Raw genomic sequence first — 13,480 nt, 5'->3', positions numbered from 1 at the left:
CTTTCAGGTTATTTCAAACTTTTGCCATTTTTTCCAATGGCAATGATACTTACACAGTGAACTCCATTTTGTAAAATCTTGGCCACATTCATGATGTTATCATTAGAATAACATCTTAATAGAATGTGTGTGTGTGTGTGTGTGTGTGTGTGTGTGTGTTGGTAAAATACACATAAGATTTTCCGTTAGTAGCATTTAGTACATTCACAATGCCCTACAACCATCAACACTGACCACTTCTAACACTGCCATCACCCCAAAAGCAGCCCCTCTACTCACCAAGCACTCACTCCCCATACCTCCCAACCCCCAGCCCCTGGCAACCACCTATCTGCTCTGTGTCTCCTGGCTTTGTCCATTCTGTACACTCACTGATGGCGTCCCAACCTGTGGCCCTCACTCTGGCTTCTGCCACCCAGTGTGATGTTTCCAAGGCTCATCCATGCTGCAGCATTTGCATTCCATTCCTTCCCGCCCCCCACATTAGAAATTACTCCCTTCCTTTTTATGGCTGAATAATATTCCATTATTACTGGCATGGACACACGATGCTTTGTTTTCCATTCATTAGCTGATGGACGTATGGTCTGCCCCCAGCTTTCGGCCACTGTGAATAGTGCCACTGGCACAAGCACCTGCTTGAACACCTGCTTTCAGTTCCCCTGGGTGTACACCCAGGAGTAGAACTGCTGGGTCATATGGTTATTCTATGCTTAACTTTTTGAGAAACCGCCAAACTATTTTCCACAGTGGGTGCACCATTTTACGTTCCCACCAGCAATGCACAAGGCTTCCAGGTGAACCACTTCCTTGCCAACGCTTGTTATCTTTGTTGCTGTTGCTATTAGTTCCGCCTTCCTCGTGGGTACAAAGTGATATCTCAGCGTGGTTTTGATTTGCATGTCCCTGATGGCTAATCTTGCTGAACATCCTTTCATGTGCTTGTTGGCCATTTGTGTATCTCCTTTGGAAAGATATACAAGATACTGTTGATGCTATTAAAATCGACCTAGAAAATGTTATGCCAATTTTCCCTTTAATCGTCAGTATTTGCATGACCTTTCCCCAGAATTCTTTGTCTTTCAAAAACACAGTGATGATTATTTTATAGGTAAAATTATATACTGTTCTTTTCATTTAATATTGTATCAAACATGTTTCCATGTAATTATGCTGCTACTAAAATGTTTATAAAGGCTAGACCATTGCATACATGGGTTTCCTAATTTCCCATGAGTCTAGATACCTAGATTTTAACTACTGTAAACAACACTGCACTAAACATATTTTGCATAAAGATATGCCCACATTTCACATTATGTCCTTAGATTCCCAGAAATGGAATAACTAGAACAGAGGTCTGAAGAATTTCAAGAATCTTGAAACATATCGCAACATTAGCACAAAATGTTTTGAAATAGAATTAAAGACGTTGCCTTGGGAATTTGAAGAGTTGTGTTTTAATACTGATACACCCCGCGAAACTGGGCCTGTCATTTGACCTCAGTTCAGTTTCTATGTCTCTAAAAATCTACCTTGAATCTCAGTTCACTTTCCACCTCTCTAAACTCTACCTTCCCTATCTCACAAGGCTATTATGGGAAAACAACTCTGTTCTCCAAGCACTGTTTTGATATTCTTTTTAGCATTATAAATATATTGATAAAAAACTTTTCCAATTATGAAACCCAATTATAAAACAGGAGAAGGGGCCGCCTGTCTTGAGTTCTTCCCATCAGTCAGAATTCTTTCACAGTTATTTTTAAATTCCTTGACACATATTAGGTGCTATGAAAGCATGTATGAAATGAATGAATAAAAGCATAGCGTGGGGGAAATATGTGTGCTTTTCTTTGTTTTGGGGGGAGGTATACAGATGACTGGGAGAGGCTAGTGGTGTTTTTTCACATTTGATGACCCTTTGTTGTCTTTCATTTACTATTTTTTATTTTTAAAAATATAATACAGTAAAATTGACTTTTTTTGGTGTACAGTTCCATAAATCTTAACACATGTATAGATTCATGTAGCCATCACCATAATCTGATAAAAAAAAAAAAAAACAGTTCCATCACCCCCAAAATATTCTCTCAGGCTATCCTTTTGTACTTGTATTCTCCCCTCCTCCAACCCCCGGCACCACTGATCTTTGCTCCATCATTCTAGTTTTGTCTTTTTGAGGCTGTTATGTAAACAAAATAATACCATATCACTTTTTATATTGACTTCTTTCACTCATCAGGATGCTTTTGAGATCCATCCAAGTTGCTGCATGTATCATTAGCTCATTCTTTTTCATTGCTGAGTTGTAATCCATTGTTCACTCATTCACTTGTGGGACACTGGGTTAGTTCCAATTTGAGGTGGTTATAAATAGAACTCTTCTAAACATTTGTGTACAGGTTTTTGTGTGGGCATATGTTTCTATGTCTCTCAGGTAAATCCATAGGCACGGGATTGCTAGGTCACGTAATAAATGTATGTCTAGCTTTATGAGAAATGGCTAACTGTGTTCCTGAGTGGTCATGTTACATTCCTATCAGCAACGTATGAATTCCACTATTCTTTCTCGCCAACACTTGTCAACATTTTAAATTTCAGTTGTTCTAATAGGTATGCAGTGATATTTCTTCATGGGTTAAATTTGCATTTCAATAATGACTATGTTGAACAGCTTTTCTTGTGCTTGTTTGCTATCTGTATATTCTCTGGTCCAATATCCTTTCAAATATTTTACCCATCTTAATTAGCTCATTTGTTCTTACTGTTGAGTTTTGAGAGAACTTTTTTTTTTTGATACGAGTCCTTTGTATTTGCAATTATTTTCTTCTAGTCTGTTGGGTGTTTGTTCATTCTCTTAACAGTGTCCTTCATAAAGCAAAGCTTTTCATTTTGATAAATTCCAATTTATTATTTTTTCTTTTATGGATTATGCTTTTGGTGTCGTATCTAAAAGCTCTTTGCTGAAACCCAGGGAACACATCTTCTCCTATGTTGTCTTCTAAAAATTTTACAGTTTTAGGTTTTGCATTTAGACCTGTGATTCATATGATGGTAAGGTTTTTCCTCTTCAGGCTGTTAATATGGTGGATTACATTGATTTGAGTTTTCAAATATTGCATTCCTAGCTTTGCTTTCCTGGCATAAGCCCCACTTAGTTGTGGTACAGTATTCTTTTTTATACATTGCTGAATTTGATTTGCTAATATTTTACTGAACTTTTTTGTGTATTTTTATGAGGGGTATTGGTCTATAGTTTTCTTGCACCCTGTGTCTGGTTTAGTATCAGGATACAGCTTGCCTCATGAAATGAGTTGGGAAATGTCCTCTCCTCTTCTGTTTCTGGATGAGTATAGGATTGGTATTATATCATTTTTAAATGTTTATCATGTTTCCCCGAAAATAAGATCTAACCAGGCTATCAGCTGTAATGCATCTTTTGGAGCAAAAATTAATATAAGACCTGGTATTATATTATATTATATTATATTATATTATATTATATTATATTATATTATATACCTGGTCTTATATTATATTAAAATAAGACCGGGTCTTATGTTAATTTTTGCTCCAAAAGACGTTTTAGAGCTGATGGTCCAGCTAGGTCTTATTTTCGGGGAAACATGGTAGTAGAATTTGCAAGTGAAATCATCTGTGCTTGGCTATTTCTTTTCCAGAAAGTGTTTAACTATAAATTCAAAATTTTTCCTCGTTATAGGAATGTCCAGGTAATGTATTTTACCTTGGGTGAGTGTTGGTAGTTTGTAGTAATTCAGGAATTGGTACATTTCATCTAAGTTGTCACGTTTATATGCATAAAATTGTTTGTAGTAGTCCCTTAATATTGTTTTAAATATCTTCTGTGTCTGTAGTGGTATACCCTTTTTGGTAATTTGTGAGTTCTCTGTTTCTTGTTGTCAGTCTTACTTGAGGTTTATCAATTTTATTAATCCTGTCAAAGAACCAGCTTTTGGTTTTATTGATTTTTTTTTTCCATTTTCAATCTCATTGATTTCTGTTATTTTTATTTCCTTTCTTCTGCTTACTTGTTCTATGCTTAGTTAGATCTTCTCTTTTTTTGATTTCTTAAACTAGAAGCCTAGATTATGGATTTGAGACCTTTCTCCTTTTCTAATATAAGCACTTAGTGCTATAAATTTCCCCCTAAGCATTGCATTATCTGCATTCCACAAATTGGCATTTTGTATTTTTATTTTTGTTCCATTCAAAATATTTTCTAATTTCCCTCGAGACTTCCTCTTTGGCTCATTGAATATTTAGAAGTATATTTCCTGCTAAATGTTGGGAGATTTTCCAGCTCTCTTTTTGTTACTGATTTCCGGTTTGATTCCATTATGATCAGAGAACATAGTTTATATTTCACTCCTTTCATAATTTGTTAAGGTTTGTTTTATGACTCAAGATATGGTCTATCTTGTGAATGTTTCATGTGCACTTGAAAAGAATGTGTATTCTGCTATTGTTAGATTGAGTACTTTGTAAGTGAATCAGTCAAATCAAGTTGGTTGATGGTCTTACTCAGTTCTGTTATATTCTTACTGACTTTCTGTTTATTTTTTCTATTGAATTCTGAGGAGTGTGGAAGTTTCCAACTATAATTGTGCATTTGTCTATTTCCCCTTTACGTTCTGTCAGTTTTTGCTTCATATGTTTTGAAGAACCATTGTTAGGTGTACAAGCATTTAGGATTGTGATGTCTTCTTGGAGAATTGACCCCTTTATTGTTATGTAATATATTTCATCCTTGATAATCTCCCTTATTCTTAAGTGTACTTCACCTGAAAATAAGATAACCACTACAGCTTTCTTTTGATTAATTTTGTTTTTCCACCCTTTTACTTTAAAGTGACACATATTTAAAGTGGGTGACTTGTTGCACATGGTTGGTTGGGTTTTTTTGTTTGTTCACTTGGTTTTTGTTTTTGTTGTTTTTAGTCCATTCAGATATAGTCTGTTATTTGGTGTGTTTAGATCATTTAATGTTGATATTGATATGATTGTCATTTTGGTATTTGCTTTTTGTCTGTTCTGTTTTTTTCCCCTCTATTTTTGCTTTTCTGCTTTCTTTTGGACTATTTGAACATTTTTAGTATTCCTTTTTAAGTTACCTATTGTCTCTGTCTCTCTCTCTCTCTCTCTCTCTCTCTCTCTCTCTCTCTCTCTCTCTCTCTCTCTCTCTCCCCCCCTTTTTCCCTCTCTCCCTCTCCCTCTCCAATCATTGTTCTAAGAATTACAATATATGTAACAGTCTACTTAAATTAATATCTTACCACTTCAAATAGAATGTAGAAACCTTAGCATCATGTAGGTCTCTCTGTGCTCTCCCCTTTTTCTTGTACTTGTCTTATGTCTTACATCTACATCCACTGAATACCCAATGTTATAATTTTTGCTTTTAACCATCAATCATATTTCAAAGAGCTCAAGGGAAGAATAGTCTATTATGTTCACCTAGGTATTTACCAGTTCTGTTCCTCCTGTATTCCTGAAGTTCCAAGTTTACATCTGGTATCAATTACCTTCTGGCTGAAGAATTTCCTTGAGCAATTCTTTTAGAGCAGGTCTGGTGGCGAATTCTTTTAGTGTTCCTTTATCTGAGAATGCCTTTATTTCACTGTCTTTCCTAAAGGATATTTTCACTGGATATAGGATTCTGGATTTATAGTCCTTTTATTTCAGCAGTTTTAAAATATCCTTATTCCTTCTAGTCACCAAGGATTCGAATGAGAAATTCAGTCATTCAAACTCTTGTTTCCTCTAAGTAAGTAATACACTATTTTTCTTTGGTTCCATTCCAGATTTCGTCTTTGTCATTCATTTTTAACAATGACGTGTCTGGGTGTGGATTCCTTTGGGTTTAGTTGTTTGGAGTTCAGTGAGCATTTTTATAGGTTATGTTTTGCCAGATTTGGGAACAATTCTTTCTTCAAATGTTTTTCTGCACTGCACTGTTTCTCTTCTCTTTCTGAGTGAGACCCTGATGACACAAATGTTATACATTGTGGGATTGTCTTCAAGGTCACTGAGGCTCTGTTCATTTTTTTCCGGTATTTTCTCTTTTTTGTTCAGTTTGAATAATTTCTTTTTTTTTTACCTCCTTTCTTCTGCCTCCCCCCCACTCCGGTTCAAGCCGTTGTTTCTCAGTCTAGTTGTGTAGAACACGGCTCCCTGGCCCATTCTGGTATTCTTAATATCTCCTGTTTATTTGCTAAGACTTTCTAGTTTTCCATTCTTTTCAAGAGTGTTCACCCTTACTTCATGGATCATTTTTATAATGGCTGCCTTCAAGTCTCTGTTAATAATTCCAGTATCTGTAGCATCTCAGTGTTGGCATCTGTTGAATTTCTTTTCTCAGGCAAGTTGAGATTTTCCCTCTACTTTGTATGCTAAGTGTTGGGAATTGCATACTGAGCCATTTTGGATTCATATGCTGAGCAGTTTTATTTTGAATATTTGAATACATGAGATTCTGGGCCTTGTTTAAGTCTCCTGGTTCAGTGGTACTTCAAATTCTGGTCTTCTTGCCCAGTCTGCCTGCTACCATTTACTTTTCAGAGTCTGAAAATAGCTGCTCCATTTATTCTGTCCAGGTTTTATAGCTATATTCAGTAGGACAGACTAGATGGAGTGTGCTTTCTCTTTCTTATGTGGAACCAGAACCTGTTTTCATAGGGAAATTAACTAGGCAAATTAAGCCCATTATTTAAAAAAAAAATTAAGGCTGAAATTTTTATAATAGCTGATGTTATCCATGTTTTACAGCTCTAACACATTTCTATTACTGAACATTCTTTTCTCTGGGTCACTGGCCACCCTGACACAGGTCCCTTGTATACCTGGTCCTTTGGCTGTATTAAACTTTTCTGTCCTCTCTGTCCTAGTTCCCATCCCACCACTGATTGGTCATTTCTGTGTTGTCTTCTTTCAGTTGAGACAAGTTTGAAATTTTCCAGAAGGAACTTTGTAGAGAAGGTGGGATGAAAAATATAAGTCCAGCTCTGCACAGCGCTGCCCAGCCTGGAAAGCCCTTGCATGTCCTTTTCTTGCCCCTTAGAGACAAGTAGGCCTGGCTTATTGACCCATTTCACAGTACATCTGTGAGGTAACAGGACTTCTAGATATTTCAAGTGATCTCCTAAACATTTCTCAGTTTTATAGAAGCAGAATCAGGACCAGGTAGACATCCTGGCCCCAAATCTAATGTACTTCAGTTTTGTGCCATGATTTGGCACAAAATGATATAATGATTTCATGATTTCATGACTTGCCTAACCTAGCTTACAAAACACTAGCCCTATGCATTTTCCACATCGTGCTGTGGTTTAAGGCCAAAAAGCTTTCTGCAAGATTTTTTGGATCTTAGCCTCAGTGAGGTGTGGATGGTACCCATAATCTGGTAGGGTTCATACTTCCTCCCAGGATATAATTTGTTTCCATTTCCATGACCTTTGATTAAATATCTGCTGTATTTCTGGCACAGTGCCAAGCCCAGGAGCTAGAAGGATGAATAAGATCATTCCCAGACTCCTGGTCCCTGTGAGCCCCAGGTGGTTACCTGTGCTCTCTGGCCCTCGTGGGGTCTGCCAGAAGGCTTTAGGGTGAAGTGTCTGGGTGTCTGAACTCACAGAGGTCTCCTTTCCCTACAGACCTCCAGGCCTCGTACGAGCAGGAGAAAGAAGCCCTTACCCGTTCCTTCCAGGAGGCCAAGACAGCCCTGCAGGTGAGAAGCGTTGGGCCATGACAGTCTCTGTGAGAGTAGGGGAGCACCTGTAGGAAAGCAGCGTGGAGCCCCAAAGCAGCCAAAGCTGATGGCCCCTACCTGGGTGTGAGGGACGGTGATGATTGTCTACCGTGGATACAGGCCCCTCGATGCGGCAGCCAGGCTATTAGCTCAAGAGGACTTGGTTTGAGATCAGGGTTGGTGTAGTTTTCCAAGGACTCTTGGGAGGCTCTTAGAGACGTCATGGGCTGGGTACCACAGTGTGATCAGGCTGGTGGGTGGGTACACAGAGAAGCCGGAAAAAAGGCATCTGACCCAATTTGGCTGGTCAAGCATTTCCCAAAGGCAGTGAGAGCTAAGCCAGAACCTGAAGGATGAATTGGAATTCTTCAGATAAAGAAGGATAAGAAGGGTGCCTTAGGCAGAAGAGAAAAAAAAAAAAATAACAGCTGGGTGTTCAAAGGCATGGAGGAAAGGGGGAAAACACAGCCTACTCACGGAACTGAAAGAAGTCCACAGCGCCCGGGTATGGAGTATGAGTGGGAGAGAGAGTTGAAGCGAGAGAGATAGGCAAGAGCTGTAACATGGGAAGCCTGTAAGCCACGCTAAGGGGTTTCACTCTATCCTAAAGGTAATGGGCAAGGTTTGGGTGGAGGAAATTCTTACGGGGGAAACTATGGAGACGAGGACAGTTGGAGGAGCGATGTAATATTTGGCTGCAGGAGAAGTTGTGTAGAGGAGAGCAGTGAGAGATGAGACTGGAAAATGTCTGGAGCCCGGTTTGGATGTACTGTGAATGCCAAGCTAACACCAGCCTTGAATCCCAGGACATCGTCCCCAAGGCTATCGTCATTAAAGGCTTTAGAACAACGGGTGGGGCTAGGATGTTTCAAGCACTGGCTGAAGCCTGCATTGTTGGTGAGGTCAGAGCAAAAACAGACTGAAGAACCCGAAATTGACCCCCTCTGGGATGTGGAGAAGTCCACCTACAGCCTTTGTGAACCAGGCTTTGATCATCTCTTTCCTGTCCCCTTCTCTAGGAGACTATCGATGGACTGACCTCACAGCTGGAGGTCTTCCAGGCCAAGATGAAGAGAGTAGAGGAATCCATTCTGAGCCGAGACTATAAGAAGCACATCCAGGCAGGTGGCAGTACACCTGGAATCTCCAGGGAGGTCAGGGTCTGGGCAGCCGGAATGTCCCGTCCCTCTTCAAGGACGGGGCTCAGACCTGAAACTCTTCCCTTCACAAGGGACTGGAAGAAACAGGGTCCTCATGTCACTGAGGGGGAAAGTAAGGCTCAGAGAGAAGCACCTGGGATAGTCACATGCTCAGGCTCTGAATTCAGAGAGAACTGGGTACAAACAGCAAACCTACCACTTAGCACAAGCAACTGAACCCATCTGAGCCGTGGTTTCCTCATCTGTGATGCCTCAGGGGTGTTACTTGGACAGAATGAGATAAGTATACAAACACTTTCCATGGGCTAAGAAGGGGAGATGACTTCTGTAAATGCAAAAGTAAGTTGGAAGCAGAATGGGGAGGAGAGATGTAACCCGCACCTGTCTGCCTGCTGGTCTGATGACGTCACTCTATGTCCCTATCTAGGATTACGGGAGCCCCAGTCAGTTCTGGGAGCAGGAGCTGGAGAGCTTGCACTTTGTCATTGAGATGAAGAATGAGCGTATTCATGAGCTAGACAAGCGGCTGATCCTTATGGAAACAGTGGTACGTGGTGGGCTGTGGCTGGGGGTACAGCCTCAGGTTTCTGCTTTCTGGGCATTTCCTCTGTAAAGTGTACAGAGGGCAGGTGCATTGATGAGGCTCCCACCAGCTTTGACCTGCCACCCATGCTGGCCGTTGAGACAAATGAGGTTGGTCTGTGGCCCATCTGGGTCAAGCAGTGGCTCCTTGTCATCTGGATCCTGCAAATTTCTTGGCTACTCATGTTGCTGGAACTTGGGTGACACCAGAGCAGGTAGCCTGGCTAATTAGGAGGGGCTGGCAGATGTCACATATCAGGCAGCGGCGAAGGAAGGCTGAAAAATCAGACAGATATGGGAGGCCAGAGTCAGCAAGGACAGGCCTGGGGAGTGGTGGGCATTGAGGACACAGGTGGCTTTGTCTCCAGGAGAAGGGAGGCCCTGGAAACTGAGGGTTGAGTCTGAACAGAGATTATGTTTCTCTGGAAGAAGTCTCCCTGGTCCTTGAGCCTACATTTTAATCAGACCATTTCAAATGTTCCCTATAAACTTTGTTCAACCATTTTTGTGGCATAGCATAACAGACACAATTTTATTTCTATGGGTTATATCCTTTTGACTTTTAGAGAACCAAAAATATCCTTTCTCTTTTGAATGAATGGAGATATTAGTTGGTAGTGGCTATATTCTTTTTTTAATGTTCTCATGTGGCAAAATTAAAAATTGGCAGCCCTCTGTTCACTCCTTAATTTTGTGTTTTTTTTTTTTTTTGCTCCATGAAATGTAACATTTGGTCTAGAATGAGTCAGTGTTTTCAGTGACCACAGATAAGAGGGAGGTGATGGCAGGCATTGCACCATGTGAGTTTGGTGGCTTTCTGAGATCATTCTGATTTGTTACAGAAAGAAAAAAACCTGATGCTGGAGGAGAAAATCACCACCCTCCAACAGGAGAATGAGGACCTCCATGTCCGAGGCCGTAAGCAGATGGTTGTGTCAAGGTAGCTCTCCCCGTGCACCCCCTGCCTCCTGTCCCTGCCCTTTTGGCCAAAATCTCCAGTTTTAAGTCTCAGAAAAGCCTGGGGGGATGGATTGACAGGTCAGCCCACACCTGTCTGGGGACTGTGGCTCCTCTTTCCTTAGGAGTTGGGTATCCCTAGGGACCAGTTCTGCCTGGAAACCTACATCAAAAGCCCCGATTAGTATCTGTTTGTCCCCATCCTGGCTGAGTGAGCTCCATGGGAAAGCCCAATGTGGGAAGGGGGAACAGGGAACATATAGCTCAAGAGGCCGAATGAATGAAGAAATGAATGTACATAAATAAAAGAACCAGTTCTAAGAGCTTAGTAAATGAGAGCTGATATGTGTCAGACACAATTGATTGAATACGTATGATCTCATCTAAATCTCATAATTACTTTAAGAGCTGGGTCCTATCATTCTCGTTCCCGTTTTACAAATGAGGAAACTGAAATTTGATGAGAGTAAACAACTTATCCAAGGTTACGTGGCTAAGCGATAGGGCAGATTGAACGCGGAGCTGTCTCCCTGTGAGGACCATGCTTCTTGGTCAACAGATCGAATCACTTCTGGCTTTCAATGGGGCAAGAGGGGGCAGTGGGGCCCCTGGAGCCGGCTGGCGGCCCACCTGAGGAAGACGTCCTAGAGGAAGGGGTAGGTCTCTGCAGTCCCTGGAGACCCTGAGAGGCAACCATGGCCTCTTTCTGCATCCACAGGCAGCTCTCGGACGACCTGCTTCTTGCCCGCGAGGCCCTGGAGAAGGAGTCACAGTACAGGCGACAGCTGCAGCAGGAGAAGGAGGAGCTGCTGTACCGGGCGCTTGGGGCTGATGCCGCCTCCGCCTTCCCCCTGGCCTCAGTCACCCCCACCGAGGTCTCCTTCTTGGCCACATAGGCTCAGGGCCTGGGCAGCCATGACATCTGTGGTCACAGCTCCCTCTCCAGGACTTTCCAGAGAAGACAGCAAGAGCCTCTCGTTCTTCTCCCAGGAGGCCATGAGGGCAGGAGTGAGATGGGAGCCAGGGTGTGTGCCCCTGAGCCCTGGGGGCTTAGGCCACGTAGAATCACCCAGGGGGCTTTGGAGGCCCCAAGGAGTGCTTTCCCTTGAGTTGGCCCAGGAAATGCAGCAAGAGGAGTCCTTTCCTCCCTGCCCTTCTCTCTGTTCAAATCAGGGAGTTCTGAGGCTTTTCCCAGGGGGAGCCTGTGCCGCTTCAGCCATCTGATAAAGAAGACCCACCCTCCTGGTCCTAATTTGTCAGCTTGGCTGCCAGCTCATCAACTTACTCCTACACATCCCCACTTCTGCTTTGGCCTTCTCTCAGCCTCAGTTTACTGGTCCTCTTAAACAGTTGGGGGAACTGAACAAATGACTCTTGAGTTACTATAGTGTCCCATTCTAGGACTGTCTGAAGGTCAGATTCAGAGCTGGGGGACAGGGAAGGAAGTGGACCAAACCCTGTGAATCAACTGGGAAAGGTGAGCGGCTGGGAGGGGGTCACTGGAGGCCATTGGGACTGGCAGTGCCAGGGGCCAACCCAGCCAAGTCAGGGCGTCAGCATGCCACTGCCCCCTGGCCCAGAGTCTGCTCAGCCCAGGGGTAATGGCCAGAGCTCCTCCTCCTTGGCCAGGCAAAGCTCCCTCCTCCCACCTCCTGGTCCCTCAGTCTCAGTGCCACGGGGGCCACCTAGTGAGTCTGAATGCACTGCACAGCCAGAGCTAGAACCTCATCCCTGAACAGATGAGAAAACCGAGGTGGGGAGCAGGACTCCCAAAGCCAGGACTGGGACCTCATCTGTCATCTGGGTCTTGTGCTTTTTCTTTCTCCCCGGGCTCTGGGAAGATCACATTTGTGACAGTCTTTCTCCTCCTTCCTCTCTCTGGTCCCCAACCCACTTCCTGCTCTCTACCTTCACTCCTACCATCCCTGATCCCGGGCCCCTAGAACCTGACCCTGCATTTCCCCAGCAGAGTCGAGGGGGAGCTGGAGAAACTCATCTCAGCAGGTCTGTCCAGCCCTGACATCTGTGAATTGAAGATTCTTTGCAAGAAGCTTCAGGTCGGCCGGAGGCTATGCTGATAACTTTCCCTTGCATAGAGCATTTTACTTAAATGCTTTCACAGACACCTCCCTCCTCTGATCTGCATCAGATCCTTGAAGCAGGTTCTTACCCTGTATCAGTGGCAGAACAGACTGAGATCAATGTTGCTGAAAGGCCTTGCCTCTGGCGCCCCCAGCGCCAGCCCCCAGCCCTGGGCCAGCATACAGGACAAGTCAGTCTCTTCCATCGGCCCAGACTGCCTTCTTCATCCAGGTCTTGTTCTGAGAGTTCAGCAGGGCTAGGGGACTGCAGAGCTGCTTCTCTGGCCGTGGGCAAACAGGTCATCCGGGAGACTGAGGGCAGTGCAAGAGTGAATGACACACATCCTTCTTCACACATCTTTCCCCAAAGCCTCTCTGGGATACACTAGATCATTGGACATTAATAGGCACAATCAAGAAAAGAATCGGTGGCCAACTAATTTGAGAAACTCTAAGTTCAATCAAATTAAATGATCTGCAAACTGTAGGACTTCTCGGAACCTTTAATATGCTGACATACGTTGCAAATTCCCTAGAAGGAAGCAAAGCATTCATCATTTCCTAAACTTCTTTGACCTAGTTTCTACCACAAACCCAGCACTGCAGGCTGCAGAACGCCCTTTAGGAAGCATTGTTTTCATGGGAGGGGCTGGGCGGGAGAAGGGGCAAGTTGTGGGGAGCAGGGTTGCCCTCGTGTAGCCTGTGATGGATGAAAGGAGATCCACTGTGGTCATAGTCTCATCCTGGGGCAGACAAGCTATGGAAACCAAATAGAATGCACGGTATCGTTTTTACTTGGCCTCTGTATTTTCCTGGGAGAAGGAGGAGATGGGTCTTCATGACGACCTCTGCCAAGGGCAGAGATCTTTGAGGAATAAGTCCTAGGGCCTGAGTGACTCACAGTGGTTCTGGGGTCCCTCCTTGGGTACTGGTGC

At 43.1% G+C, this 13,480-nt stretch overlaps 1 protein-coding gene across 4 annotated transcripts in view; it reads left to right on the top strand.

Moving 5' to 3' along the window:
- The window catches only part of CCDC69 (coiled-coil domain containing 69), a 32,947-nt gene extending 19,608 nt beyond the window's left edge, over positions 1-13,339 (top strand). The window contains exons 5-9 of one of the 4 annotated variants that reach the window (XM_033096298.1): positions 7,671-7,744; positions 8,785-8,919; positions 9,353-9,472; positions 10,350-10,425; positions 11,183-13,339. In XM_033096298.1, the coding sequence (XP_032952189.1) occupies positions 7,671-7,744; positions 8,785-8,919; positions 9,353-9,472; positions 10,350-10,425; positions 11,183-11,688 (911 nt within the window). In that variant the 3' untranslated portion in view covers positions 11,689-13,339. Of the gene's footprint in view, positions 1-7,670; positions 7,745-8,784; positions 8,920-9,352; positions 9,473-10,349; positions 10,448-11,182 lie in introns of all 4 variants that reach the window. The other 3 variants (XM_033096299.1, XM_033096300.1, XM_033096301.1) reach the window with 3 other exon arrangements.
- The last annotated feature ends 141 nt before the right edge of the window (positions 13,340-13,480 follow it).

Source organism: Rhinolophus ferrumequinum, chromosome 24 (assembly GCF_004115265.2).
Source record: "Rhinolophus ferrumequinum isolate MPI-CBG mRhiFer1 chromosome 24, mRhiFer1_v1.p, whole genome shotgun sequence".
Lineage (NCBI taxonomy): Eukaryota > Metazoa > Chordata > Mammalia > Chiroptera > Rhinolophidae > Rhinolophus > Rhinolophus ferrumequinum.
This window is presented reverse-complemented; position numbering and strand designations above follow the sequence as displayed.